At 47.8% G+C, this 13,607-nt stretch overlaps 1 protein-coding gene across 2 annotated transcripts in view; it reads left to right on the forward strand.

Moving 5' to 3' along the window:
- Nucleotides 1-13,607, forward strand: part of LOC110528499 (histone deacetylase 7) — a 57,456-nt gene that overhangs the window by 20,287 nt on the left and 23,562 nt on the right. For both annotated transcript variants that reach the window (XM_036984083.1, XM_036984084.1), the window contains 6 exons: nucleotides 574-680; nucleotides 4,361-4,483; nucleotides 4,926-5,032; nucleotides 10,904-11,150; nucleotides 12,396-12,589; nucleotides 12,902-13,090. In XM_036984083.1, the coding sequence (XP_036839978.1) occupies nucleotides 574-680; nucleotides 4,361-4,483; nucleotides 4,926-5,032; nucleotides 10,904-11,150; nucleotides 12,396-12,589; nucleotides 12,902-13,090 (967 nt within the window). The remainder of the gene's footprint in view (nucleotides 1-573; nucleotides 681-4,360; nucleotides 4,484-4,925; nucleotides 5,033-10,903; nucleotides 11,151-12,395; nucleotides 12,590-12,901; nucleotides 13,091-13,607) is intronic.

Genomic DNA, 13,607 nt, shown 5'->3' on the forward strand with positions numbered 1-13,607 from the left:
CTCATTAGATCATGTGATAGATTACAGCCTGAGTGACTCATTAGATTCGGTGCTAGATTTTAGCCTGACTGACTGGCCTGAGTGACTCATTAGATTAGGTGATAGATTACAGCCTGAGTGACTCATTAGATTAGGTGATAGATTACAGCCTGAGTGAATCATTAGATTAGGTGATAGATTACAGCCTGAGTGACTCATTAGATTAGGTGATAGATTACAGCCTGAGTGACTCATTAGATTAGGTGATAGATTACAGCCTGAGTGACTCATTAGATTCGGTGATAGATTACAGCCTGAGTGACTCATTAGATTAGGTGATAGATTACAGCCTGAGTGACTCGTTAGATTAGGTGATAGATTACAGCCTGAGTGACTCATTAGATTAGGTAATAGATTACAGCCAGACTGACTGGCCTGAGTGAAGCAATATTTTACAATACGATTCTTTACTGTCCATTTTCATCAACATTATTTTTGAGGCCACCAGTAATAGAACACAAAACAATAGACACTTAGCAATGGTTATTTAACATTTTGGTGGATGACTCTCAACTGACTGTCTTGGTTGCATAGGGAACTGGGCCCAGATCCTGACATGCCCCCAAAGCCTCACATGGTGACCCCTGTTGTCCATCATCCACCATGTGTCCAACGTAAGGACACGCCCCTCAGAAGAACAGGTGAGTCATTTTATAGTTTGTACATTTACTACAAGATTGTTTCCCGTTCTCACTATGGTGTCATCAGGTGACATTGTAAACAACATGCGGTCGACTCCTGACAATGGTTTGGGTCTGCCATGAAAGATGTGCTAAACCAGAGCACAGCAGTGCTCATCTAGGATCACTTTGACCTTTTAGAACATAATTAATCAGATTGCATGGACAGGGATATGATCCTACAGTAGTTCAGCATTCCTACTCTGATAGTTGTTGGGTGAGTTATGTAGTTAGATACATGTTAACACACATATACTGAACACTTATGTAGAGCGAGACAGAGACAGAGTTCAGAGGGGGGAGACACCAAGCCTAGAGGGCAACAGAGAGAAAGAACAAGAGAGTCAATTACTAGACAAAAAGAGAAAGAAAGCATGAAAGAAAGACCAAAAGTTAGTTACATAACTAAAGTATGTGTAAAACAAACCTTTTGTGAGAATGTCAGGCATGTCTGTCTTACTGACTGGGGGGATGAATAACATACGGACATAGTGTGTATGTCATTTTCCGCTTAGAGGAAAACCGTGCGGACGCGGGCAGCCGCCGCTCAGGAGGACTGTGAGCTCTCGTTCTCCTTGGCCGACTTGAGTAAGACATTTAAGCACGTTAATCTTAGCAAGGCTGCCAGCCCAGACGGCATCCCAAGCCGGGACCTCAGAGGATGTGCAGACCAGCTGGCTGGAGTGTTAATGGGCATATTCAAACTCTCCGTATCTCAGTCTGCTGTCCCCACTTGCTTCAAGATGTCCACCATTGTTCCTGTACCCAAGAAAGTGAAGGTAACTGAACTAAATTACTATCGCCCCGTAGCACTGACTTCTGTCTTCATTAAGTGCTTTTCGCATACTGCCCCAACAGATCCACTGATGATGCTATCTCTATTGCACTCCACACTGCCCTCTCCCACCTGAAACAACTATACGAGAATGATGTTCATTGACTACAGCACAGCGTTCAACACCATAGCACCCTCCAGACTCATCACTAAGCTAAGGACCCTGGGACTGAACACTTCCCTCCGAAACTGGATCCTGGACTTCCTGACGGGTCGCCCCCAGGTGGTTGTGGTTGGCAACAACATCTCCGCCACGCTGACCATCGCCACGGGGCTCCTCGGGGGTGCTTGCTTAGTTCCCTCCTGTACTCCCTGTTTACCCACGACTCTGAATCCGCCACCATCATTAAGTTTACTGACGACACAACGGTGGCAGGCCTGATCACTGACGATGATGAGACAGCCTATAGGGAGGAGTTCTGCCAGGACAACAACCTCTCCCTCAACGTCAGCAAGACAAAGGAGTTGATCGTGGACTACAGGAAACGGAGTGCACACCACGCCCCCATTCACATCGACGATGCTGTAGTGGAGAGGGTCGAGAGCTTCCTCTGTGTCCACATGACTAAGGATCTATCATGGTCCACTCACACCAACACAGTCATGAAGAGGGCACAACAACGCCTATTCCCCCTCAGGATGCTGAAAAGATTTTGCATGGGCCCTCAGAACCTCAAAAAGTTCTACAGCTGAACCATTGAGAGCATCTTGACTGGCTGCATCCCCGCCTGGTACTGCTTGGCATCCAACCGTAAGGCTCTACAGAGGGTACTGGAATAGGGAGAGATTGAATATGCCCATTAACACTCCAGCCAGCTGGTCTGCACATCCTCTGAGGTCTGGGCTTGGGATGCCGCACAGCCCATAACTTGGGCCGAGCTCCCTGCCAACCAGGCTCTCTATACCAGGCGGTGTCAGAGGAATGCCCTAAAAATGGTCAGATTCCAGCCATCCAAGTCATAGACTGTTCTCTCTGCTACCACATGGCAATTGCCAACAGGACCCTGAACAACTTCTACCCTCAAGCCATAAGCCTGCTAAATATATTGAACAAAAATGCAACATGCAACAATTTTAAAGATTTTGCTGAGTTACATTTCATATAAAGAAATCAGTCAATTTAAATAAATGAATGAGGCCCTCATCTATGGATTTCACATGACTGGGCAGGGGTCCAGCCGATCAGAATGAGTTTTTCCCCACAAAAGGGCCTTATTACAGACAGAAATACTCCTCAGTTTCATCAGCTGTCCGGATGGCTGGTCTCAGACGATCCCACAGGTGAAGAAGCCGGATATGGAGATCCTGGGCTGGCGTGGTTACACGTGGTCTGTGGTGAAGAAGCCGGATGTGAAGGTCCTGGGCTGGCGTGGTTACACGTGGTCTGTGGTGAAGAAGCCGGATGTGAAGGTCCTGGGCTGGCGTGGTTACACGTGGTCTGTGGTGAAGAAGCCGGATGTGGAGGTCCTGGGCTGGCGTGGTTACACGTGGTCTGTGGTGAAGAAGCCGGATGTGAAGGTCCTGGGCTGGCGTGGCTACACGTGGTCTGTGGTGAAGAAGCCGGATGTGAAGGTCCTGGGCTGGCGTGGTTACACGTGGTCTGTGGTGAAGAAGCCGGATGTGAAGGTCCTGGGCTGGCGTGGTTACACGTGGTCTATGGTGAAGAAGCCGGATGTGGAGGTCCTGGGCTGGTGTAGTTACACGTGGTCTGTGGTGAAGAAGCCAGATGTGGAGGTCCTGGGCTGGTGTAGTTACACGTGGTCTGTGGTGAAGAAGCCGGATGTGAAGGTCCTGGGCTGGCGTGGTTACACATGGTCTATGGTGAAGAAGCCGGATATGGAGGTCCTGGGCTGGCGTGGTTACACGTGGTCTGTGGTGAAGAAGCCGGATGTGGAGGTCCTGGGCTGGCGTGGTTACACGTGGTCTATGGTGAAGAAGCCGGATATGGAGGTCCTGGGCTGGCGTGGTTACACGTGGTCTGTGGTGAAGAAGCCGGATGTGGAGATCCTGGGCTGGCGTGGTTACACGTGGTCTGCAGTTGTGAGGCTGGTCGAACGTACTGTCAAATTGTATAAAACGACATTGGAGGCGGCTTAGGGAACAGAAATTAACATTACATTTTATGGCAACAGCTCTGGTACAGGGGTAGCTATTTTCTATTTTTCTGGGCCTGTAAGTAAGCATTCCACTGTTAGTCTACACCTGTTGTTTATAAAGCATGTGACTATAATACAATTTGATTTGATTAGACGTGATCAGTTGCAAAGATAGTAGGCTTTCCCTCTTTCCATTTCTATGAGTGAGGACTACAGTACTAAGGAGTGGTTCCTACTAACTGTACACTATGTCACCTGAAGTTCAATTACAATGCCATTATTTACCTGTATTACCCTAGCAGCGTTGGCTATTTTGCAGCTACACACCCCTCAGTCATCTGCGTCTTTTGTCTGGGCCAAGCCGCTCGCTGATTGATCATGTAGTTAAGCCTATTGTGCTAGTTGCCAAAATAAACATTAAACTTGAGTTTTTTGTTCTGCCGTGCTGTTAAAGAGCTTTGATAGGGTTTTGTTATGTACTGTAGAGGATTTATGATAAGATAGAACATTATGGATCTGTAGCCATTTTGATTTGCCTAAATTGATTGTGCTCAGCTTTTATGCATTCAGCTGACTGTTTTGTTGTGTACTGTCTAAGGATGTGTTAGAGAAATGTCCTGAATTGGCCAAACTATTAACATCCATTTGTATGTTGTGTCTGTGTGTACGTGCTTGTGTCTGCTCGGGTGTGTGTGTGTGTGTGTGTTCAGCTTCTGATCCCCTCCTGAAGGTGAGAAGTAAACTGAAGAAGCACATCAACTCCAGGCAGAACCCTCTCCAACGCAAGACCAGCACCCCGCCCACAATCAAGCCCAGAATGCCGGATATTCTGGGTACTCCTGCCTTGTTGTGTCCACTGTCTATCAAAAAAGCCTCTCATTTTATTTTCTCTTAGTGTTCCTCCTTCCTGATGCTGTACAGCCCCAGCCGTTTTGCCCCAGCCTAGCACTAACATACCTGGGTTGTATTCATTAATGAGCACAGGGGAAAAAGTAACACGCGTTTCTTATTGATAGAGTTCAGTGTGTCAAATCGGAGTGCCTGTTGTCCGGGCCTCTGGCAGTCTCTATTGGGGTGCCACAGGGTTCAATTCTTGGACCAACTCTCTTCTCTGTATACGTCAATGATGTCGCTCTTGCTGCTGGTGATTCTCTACCTGGTTAAATAAAGGTTAAAAGGTTAAATTAAAAATAAATTTAAAAAATGGCCATGTTCAGGTACACACACAGTTCAATGTATTATCCTGATTGGCTGTCCCTCTCTTCCGTCCTGCAGACTCCTCCCCCAGCAGCAGTACATGTAGCACTCCAGTGTCTGGGTGCAGCTCGCCCAATGACAGCCTTCTCTCGGACAGCCCACTTACTACCGGACTAACCCACGTGGTGAGCCCCTCTCAATCCCCCTCTCTCCTCCCACCCTCTCTCCTCCCACCCCCTCTCTCCTCCCACTCCACTCTCTCCTCCCACTCCACTCTCTCCTCCCACTCCACTCTCTCCTCCCACTCCACTCTTTCCTCCCACTCCCCACTCCCCTCTCTCCTCCAACCCCCTCTCTCCTCCCACCCACCCACCTCTCTCCTCCTCCCACCCCCTCTCTCCTCCCACCCCCCCCTCTCCTCCTCCCACCCCCTCTCTTCTCCCACCACACTATACTCCTCCCACCCCTTCTCTCCTCCCACCCCTTCTCTCCTCCCACCACGCGATTCTCCTCCCACCACGCTATTCTCCTCCCACCCCCTCTCTCCTCCCACCACACTATACTCCTCCCACCACCTCTCTCCTCCCAACACCTCTCTCCTCCCCCCACCTTCTCTCCTCCCCACACCCTCTCTCCTCCCCCAACCTTCTCTCCTCCCAACACCTTCTCTCCTCCCACCACACTATACTCCTCCCACCCCCTTCTCTCCTCCCACCCCCTCTCTCCTCTCACCACACTATACTCCTCCCTCTCTCCTCTCACCACACTATACTCCTCCCACCCCCTCTCTCCTCCCACCCCCTCTCTCCTCCCACCACCTCTCTCCTCCCCCCACCTTCTCTCCTCCCCCCACCTTCTCTCCTCCCCCCACCTTCTCTCCTCCCACCACCTTCTCTCCTCCCACCACCTTATACTCCTCCTACCCCCCTCTCTCCTCCCACCTCCCCTCTCTCCTCCCACCCCTCTCTCCTCCCACCCCCTCTCTCCTCCCACCCCCCTCTCTCCTCCCACCCCCCTCTCTCCTCCCACCACCTTCTCTCCTCCCACCAACCTTTACTCCTCCCACCCCCCTCTCTCCTCCCACCATCTCTCCTCCCATCCCCCTAGATTATAAGTGTTCAATCCCCTGAGTCAATACATGTTAGAATTACCTTTGGCAGCCTTTGGCAGCGATTACAGCTGTGAGTCTTTCTGGGTAAGTCTGAGATTTGCAAACCTGGATTGTACAATATTTTTTTTAAATTCTCAAGCTCTATCAAGTTGGTCTTTGATTATTGCTAGACAACCATTTTCAAGTCTTGCCATAGATTTTAAAGCCGATTTAAGTCAAAACTATAACTAGGCATCATTCAATGTCGTCTTGTTAAGAAAATCCAGTGTATACATGGCCTAATGTTTTAGGTTGTTGTCCTGTTAAAGGTGGATTTGTCTTCCAATGTCAGCAGACTGAACCAGGTTTTCCTGTAGGACTTTACCTGTGTTTAGCTATATTCCTTTTCTTTTTAATCCTAAAAACTCCTCAGTCCTGAACGATTGCAAGCATACAGTACCCATAATATGATGCAGCCACCACCATGCTTGAAAATATGAAGAGTGATACTCAGTGATGTGCTGTGTTGGATTTGCCCCAACATAATGCTTTGTATTCAGGACACACAGTTCATTTCTTTGCACATTACTCTGCTGCTACAACAGCCTCCACTCTTCTGGGAAGGCTTTCCACTAGATGTTGGAACATTGCTGCAGGGACTTGCTTCCGTTCTGCCACAAGAGTATTAGTGAGGTTGGGCCTTGATTTAAGGCGATTAGGCCTGGCTCGCAGTCGGCGTTCCAATTCATCCTGAAGGTGATCGATGGAGTTGAGGTCAGGGCTCTGTGCAGGCCAGTCAAGTTCTTCCACACCGATCTCAACAAACCATTTCTGTATGGACCTCTCTTTGTGCACGGGGGCATTGTCATGCTGAAACAGGAAAGGGACTTCCCCAAACTGTTGCCACAAATTTGGAAGCGCATAATCATCTACAATGACATTGCATGCTGTAGCATTAAGATTTCCCTTCATTTGAGCTAAGGGGCGTAGCCCGAACCATGAAAAACAGCCCCAGACCATTATTTATCCTCCACCAAACTTTACAGTTGGCACTATGCATTGGGGCAGGTAGCGTTTTCCTGCATCCCCCTGGAATTATTTTCCATGGAGGGCCACATTAGAATATATTTTTGCCATCGTGGACCAGAATCATATTACAGGATTATACAACTGTGTTGATATCTATGGAAATCACGTCCAGATATGCTACTTATTTTACTTTTTAACATCAACAGAAATAAACCACATCCATGTTCTCCTTTTTGTAGTATTTTCATTATTATTAAACATGCAATAAACTACACGCAGGGAAAGTACACTGTGCATTCAGCACCACGGACTCTTGTTAACGGGTATGCACAAAAACACAAGAAAGAGAGAGAGCTCAACATTACATTTAAACTACTCAATCAGTGTGAGGAGTGAAGTCTCTGATAGGCACTGACTAGAGCAGTGAAGTCAGGTATAGTTTCTGACGTCACTATGCGCTGGATTGCTGAGAGGTGAGAGTCAGTAAGAGATGATCTGTGCCTTAACTTATATTTCATCACTGAAAATGTCTGTTCACATACATAGGTTGACCCAAACAGTACAAACATCTTCTGAGCATGACTCCTAATCTTTGGAAAGTTTTGTTCATGCTGAGATGCATAGAACCTCGTCAGTGACATTGTTTTGAATAGTTCTCCAATCACTGCAGGTCAGTGGGAGAGTTATCCACATTGAAGATGAAAGGAGAGGAAACCAACAGCATGTCATTTTCCTCAAAACGACGAGAAAACACTGTTAAAAGCACACAGCAGAGATGTATACTTCTCCTGCTGGTCGTCTGATAGGGAACAGACTAGTAGTATCGGAAGGTGCGTGAGATTGTTGGCTTCTACTTGGCGAGTCAGGAGAAGTCATTTTCCCTTGAAGGCTTTAACAAGGCTGTACATCTGATGTGCAAAAAGGCCCTTCCCTTGTAGTTTGGAATTCAGTTCATTCATGAGGGCCATGATGTCCACGGTGAAGACAAAATCAGCCAACCATTCTTTATCTTGCAGTTGAGGGAAATCAACATATTTTTCTTTCATTTGCAAAAACTCATCAATCTCCGACTTCAGGTCCCACACCCTTCTAAGCTCCTTCCCGAAACACAGCCATCTCACATTTGTGTGGTGGGGAGACCTGCATGACCCGACTCTGTCTCTTCCAACAGTGAGACAAACTGCCTGTGGTTTAAAGATTTTGCTCTTATGAAGTTTACCACTTTAGTGACTGTATCCACAACAGGCTCATTTTCAGAACACGTTTGAGAGCACCACCTGATGAAAAATGCAATGCAGGAAATTCATTTTCTGATCTGGGTTCAGCTCAGCTATTTGATCTTGCATCCTTTTCAAAAGGACAATGTTTTTTCCTATCAAGTTTGGGCACCCATCAGTGGTCACACTGGATATATTTTTAAAACTCAGTCCCAGCTTTGCCACACACTTATTAACCTCCTCCAATAAATCTTTGCCTGTCGTTGTGCTCTTCATTGACTGCACCGAAGCTCCTCTGTAATTTAAAAGACTGGTGTTATGCCTCGTAAGAATATCAACAACTGTACCGTGTCATGTGCATCACTGCTCTCATCCAGGGCCAAGGAGAAATAGGAGAAATCCTTTACCTTGTCTTTCAACTGTTGTTCCATATTGTCTGCGATGTCCTCAACACGCCGTGTCACTGTTCGTCTAGACAGGGAAACATTTTCAAACAGCTCTTCCTTCTCAGGGTAAAGTATTGCTGCAGAGTCAATTAAAAACGCTTTAATGAATTCGCCCTCAGCGAATGGTTTGCTATGTTTAGCAATTTAGTGGGACAGTACATAGCTAGCTCTCGCAATTCCATCTGCTGAATGCAGTTTTGTGAAATGTCCTTGCTGCTTTTGCAACTGAGAAAGGCACTCTTTAGATGCCCACCGCTCAGAAGACATATTCCTATGTTTCTCTGTCTGCTTCGTCTGGAAGTGTCGGGACAAGTTGTAGTCTTTCACGACAGCGATGCTCTCTTTGCACACAAAGCACACAGCTTTCCCTGATACCTCAATAAATATATATGTAGATGTCCAGTCTTGCTGGAACACCCTACATTCATTGTCTGTTTTCCTTTTCTTTCAAACCTTTGAAAAACTTTTTTTTGCGCAAATTCTAGCAGCTACTATTTGTAACTGTGACGTGTGTATCTCAAATTCTACATGTCATCTGAGCATGATTCCGCGGTCCGTACTGAATCAGGTCGCAGGCCGCACACAGCCCCACACACAGCCCCACACACAGCCCCACACACAGCCCCTTTGCCCTGGTCTCATCCCATCGCTGCAGCTTCCGTATGGACTCGGGACAGGCGAAGGTCGGGAGCCATGCTTCCTCTGAAACACGATCCCGCCAAGCCGAACTGCTTCTTGACACACTGCTCGCTTAACCCAGAAACCGTCTGCACCAATGTGTTGGAGGAAACACCGTACAGCTGGCGACCGAAGTCAGCGTGCTGCCACAAGGAGTTGCAAGAGCACGATGTGACAAGGACATCCTGGCTGGCCAAACCCTCCCCTAACCCTGATGACGCTGGGCCAAACCCTCCCCTAACCCTGACGACGCTGGGCCAAACCCTCCCCTAACCCTGACGACGCTGGGCCAAACCCTCCCCTAACCCTGACGACGCTGGGCCAAACCCTCCCCTAATCCTGACGACGCTGGGCTAATCCTGACCCTGACGACGCTGGGCCAAACCTAACCCTGACGACGCTGGGCCAAACCCTCCCCTAACCCTGACGACGCTGGGCCAAACCCTCCCCTAACCCTGACGACGCTGGGCCAAACCCTCCCCTAACCCTGACGACGCTGGGCCAAACCCTCCCCTAATCCTGACGACGCTGGGCCAAACCCTCCCCTAACCCTGACGACGCTGGGCCAAACCCTCCCCTAACCCTCCCCTAACCCTGACGACGCTGGGCCAATTGTGCACCGCCTCATGGGTCTCCCAATCGCGGCTGGCTGCGACACAGCCTGGGATCAAACCCAGATCTGTAGTGATGCCTCTAGCACTGCGATACAGTGACTTAGACCGCTGTGCCACTCGGGAGGCCCTCCTCCACCAAACTTTACAGTTGCCACTATGCATTCTCCAAACTCAGATTCGTCCGTCGTACTGCCAGATGGTGAAGCATGATTCGTCACTCCAGAGAATGTTTCCACTGCTCCAGAGCCCAATGGTGGCGAGCTTTACACCACTCCAGCCGACACTTGGCATTGCACATGGTGATCTTAAACTTGTGGAACCCATTTCATGAAGCTCCCAATGAACTGTTATTTTGCTGACATGCTCCCAGAGGCAGTTTGGAGCTCGGTAGTGAGTGTTGCAACCGAGGACAGACGATTTGGAGATTGCATGGCTGTGTGCTCTATGTTATACACCTGTCAGCAACGGGTGTGGCTGAAATAGCTGAATCCACTAATTCGAAGGGGTATCCACATACTTTTGTATATAGTATATGTATTAATTGAATAAGGGCTGATTGAATAACATGGCAGTGGTGTACAGTTGTCCATCTCTCTCTCTCTCTCTCTCTTCAACAGGCCTGTTTAAAACATTTGGCCACCTGCTGTACTGTACCATGAATATTAGATTAGTGTTCAACTGACGTGTCCTTTTCAGTTTCCAATATTTTTCACCACTCAGATTTCAGCAAACTGATGCTTTTTTCTGCTCTTATACTTATACTAAAGGAATGAAACAGTCAATCTATTCTAACAGACATTGAAACATTGAGGACTGAACTTTGATAACCCGACAGTTAGTAGTTGACTGCACACTACCTACTGGAATTGAATCAAGTTTAAATTACTATAGTTTTTTGAGTTAACACTACTCAATTGATTTAGTGTGTTTAGCAGTTATGTTTGAATGTTTTGTGTTTTCCGGACCTGCCTCCCTCCTTCAGGCTCAGAGGTTGCTACTCCAGGATGGTACGCTGGCCCACTTCATGGTGCCCTGCTCCACCGCCCTGCCGAGCATCAGCACCGGGCTTCCTGGCCATGGTGATTGGGAAACGGGTAGTTATCAGAGGGTGGCCAGGGTACTGCCCCAGGTCTACCTGCCCATGGAGAGACACAGTGCTGCCCACCATCACCTCCAGCCCATGTTCATCCTGGAGCCCTCAGGACTGCTGCATACACAGCTAGTCACTGGTGAGACACACACAGATATACATACACACACACACACACACACACCTGTAGTCATCCTGGAGCCCTCAGGACTGCTGCATACACAGCTAGTCACTGGTGAGACACACACAGATATACATACACACAGACACACACCTATAGTCATCCTGGAGCCCTCAGGACTGCTGCATGCACAGCTAATCAAACAAACACAGAGCGACACTGCCCTCTATTGACCATTTGACTGAATGCCACTTACTTCATCCACTCATCAAACTGATCTATTTCCTGGTTACCCAGACTCATCAAACTGATCTATTTCCTGGTTACCCAGACTCATCAAACTGATCTATTTCCTGGTTACCCAGACTCATCAAACTGATCTATTTCCTGGTTACCCAGACTCATCAAACCGATCTATTTCCTGGTTACCCAGACTCATCAAACTGATCTATTTCCTGGTTACCCAGACTCATCAAACTGATCTATTTCCTGGTTACTGAGACTCATCAACCTGATCTATTTCCTGGTTATCCAGACTCATCAAACTGATCTATTTCCTGGTTACCCAGACTCATCAAACGGATCTATTTCATGGTTACCCAGACTCATCAAATTGATCTATTTCATGGTTACCCAGACTCATCAAAGCCTAGTAGTTAGCGCGTTGGGCCAGTAACCGAGTGATTGCTGGATCAAATCCCCGAGCTGACAATGTAAAAATATGTAATTCTGCCCCTGAACAATTAATCAATCAAATGTATTTGTAAAGCCCTTCTTACATCAGCTGATGTCACAAAGTGCTGTACAGAAACCCAGCATAAATCCGCAAACAGCAAGTAATGCGGGTGTACAAGGCAGTTAAACCACTGTTCCCCAAGCGGCTGTCATTTTAAATAAGAATTTGTTCTTAACTGACTTGCCTAGATAAATAAAAAACATTCCCACAACAGTCTACTTCCTCTCTAGTAATTTTCTTAATTTTTTTGTCAAACATGATGATCCTGATGTCTGTCTCTCTCCCTCTCCCTCTCTCTCTCTCTCTCTCTCTCTCTCTCTCTCCTTCTCTCCCTTTCTTTTTCTCTCTCTCTCTCTCCCCCCCCTCTCCCCTTCTCTCTTGCTCACTCTCCCCTTTCTATCTCTCTCTCTCTCTCTCCCCCTTTCTCTCTCTCCCTCCCTCTTACTCTCTTTCACTCTCTCTCTCCCTCCCTCTATCCCTCTCTCTTCCCCTTCACTTTCTTTCTCCCCACCTCTCTCTTCCTCCAGTGCGAGGTCTGAACCCAGGCCTTATCCAGTACCCCTCCTCCAGGCTGGAAGGACTGGCCAGCTTGGGCCCCCACAGGCCCCTGGGTCGGACCCGGTCTGAGCCCCCACTGCCCTCTCACCAGCAGCACCAGCTACTGCAGCAGAACCACAAACTGCTGCTGGAGAGACTCAAACAAAACACACACCTGGACCAGGTGAGAAGGAGCACAGATTGGACACACTCACACAGCTTGGGAATTGTCGAGCAACATGCTCATGTGCACGCACGCATGCACGCACACACACACACACACACACACACAGACACATACCTTGGGAATTTTCAAGCATCACACACACACACACACACATACCTTGGGAATTTTCAAGCATCACACAGACACACACACACACACACACACACACACACACACACACAGTACAATACATACTGCATAATAGTACTAGTGAGACATGAAGAAGAAGAGTGAAGACTAATACATGATGACCTTTGATCCTGTGAGAAGCCTCGTCTCACACAGATCTCCTCGGAGGACATGGACCCAGAGGATATCAGGTTAGGGGAGGAGGATGAATACCAGAGAAGTAGACAGAGTGGAACCAGCAGCTCTGAGTCAATGTGGGACACAGAGTATACATCCTCACGAGACAGCCATGGGGAACATATCAGGAAATACACACCTCTGGTGAATCAGGTACACGATCTCACATGTATGCACACATGCATACACGCACGCACGCACACACACACACACACACACACACACCTGTATCAGAGGAGCTATAGGAGGACAGGCTCGTTGTAATGGCTGTAATGGAATGAATTGAACGGTATCAAAGATATGGAAACCACGTTTGACTATGTTCCATTTAGTCCATTCCGCCATTACATTGAGCCCATCTTCCTATAGCTCCACCCACCAGCCTCCTCTGATATGCATGCATGCGGACGCACACACACTTACAACACACCTGAAGCGCTACCTAGGTCATACAGAAAATTATTCAATTAGTCCCACTTCCGACTACAGCTTCAGTTCAGACCAACTGTTTGGCTCACCAATAGAGGGCACCATAGAATCACAGCTCAATAGCTCAGCTCTTAGTTGCCTGTTTTATGTCATTGCTAAAGTAATGGGTAAACAAATAAACAAACAAAATAATAATACTCATCTTTTTTCTCTCTCTCTCTGTTCTGCCATTCCTCTCCCT

This window comes from Oncorhynchus mykiss, chromosome 7 (assembly GCF_013265735.2).
Source record: "Oncorhynchus mykiss isolate Arlee chromosome 7, USDA_OmykA_1.1, whole genome shotgun sequence".
In the NCBI taxonomy this organism is placed as follows: domain Eukaryota; kingdom Metazoa; phylum Chordata; class Actinopteri; order Salmoniformes; family Salmonidae; genus Oncorhynchus; species Oncorhynchus mykiss.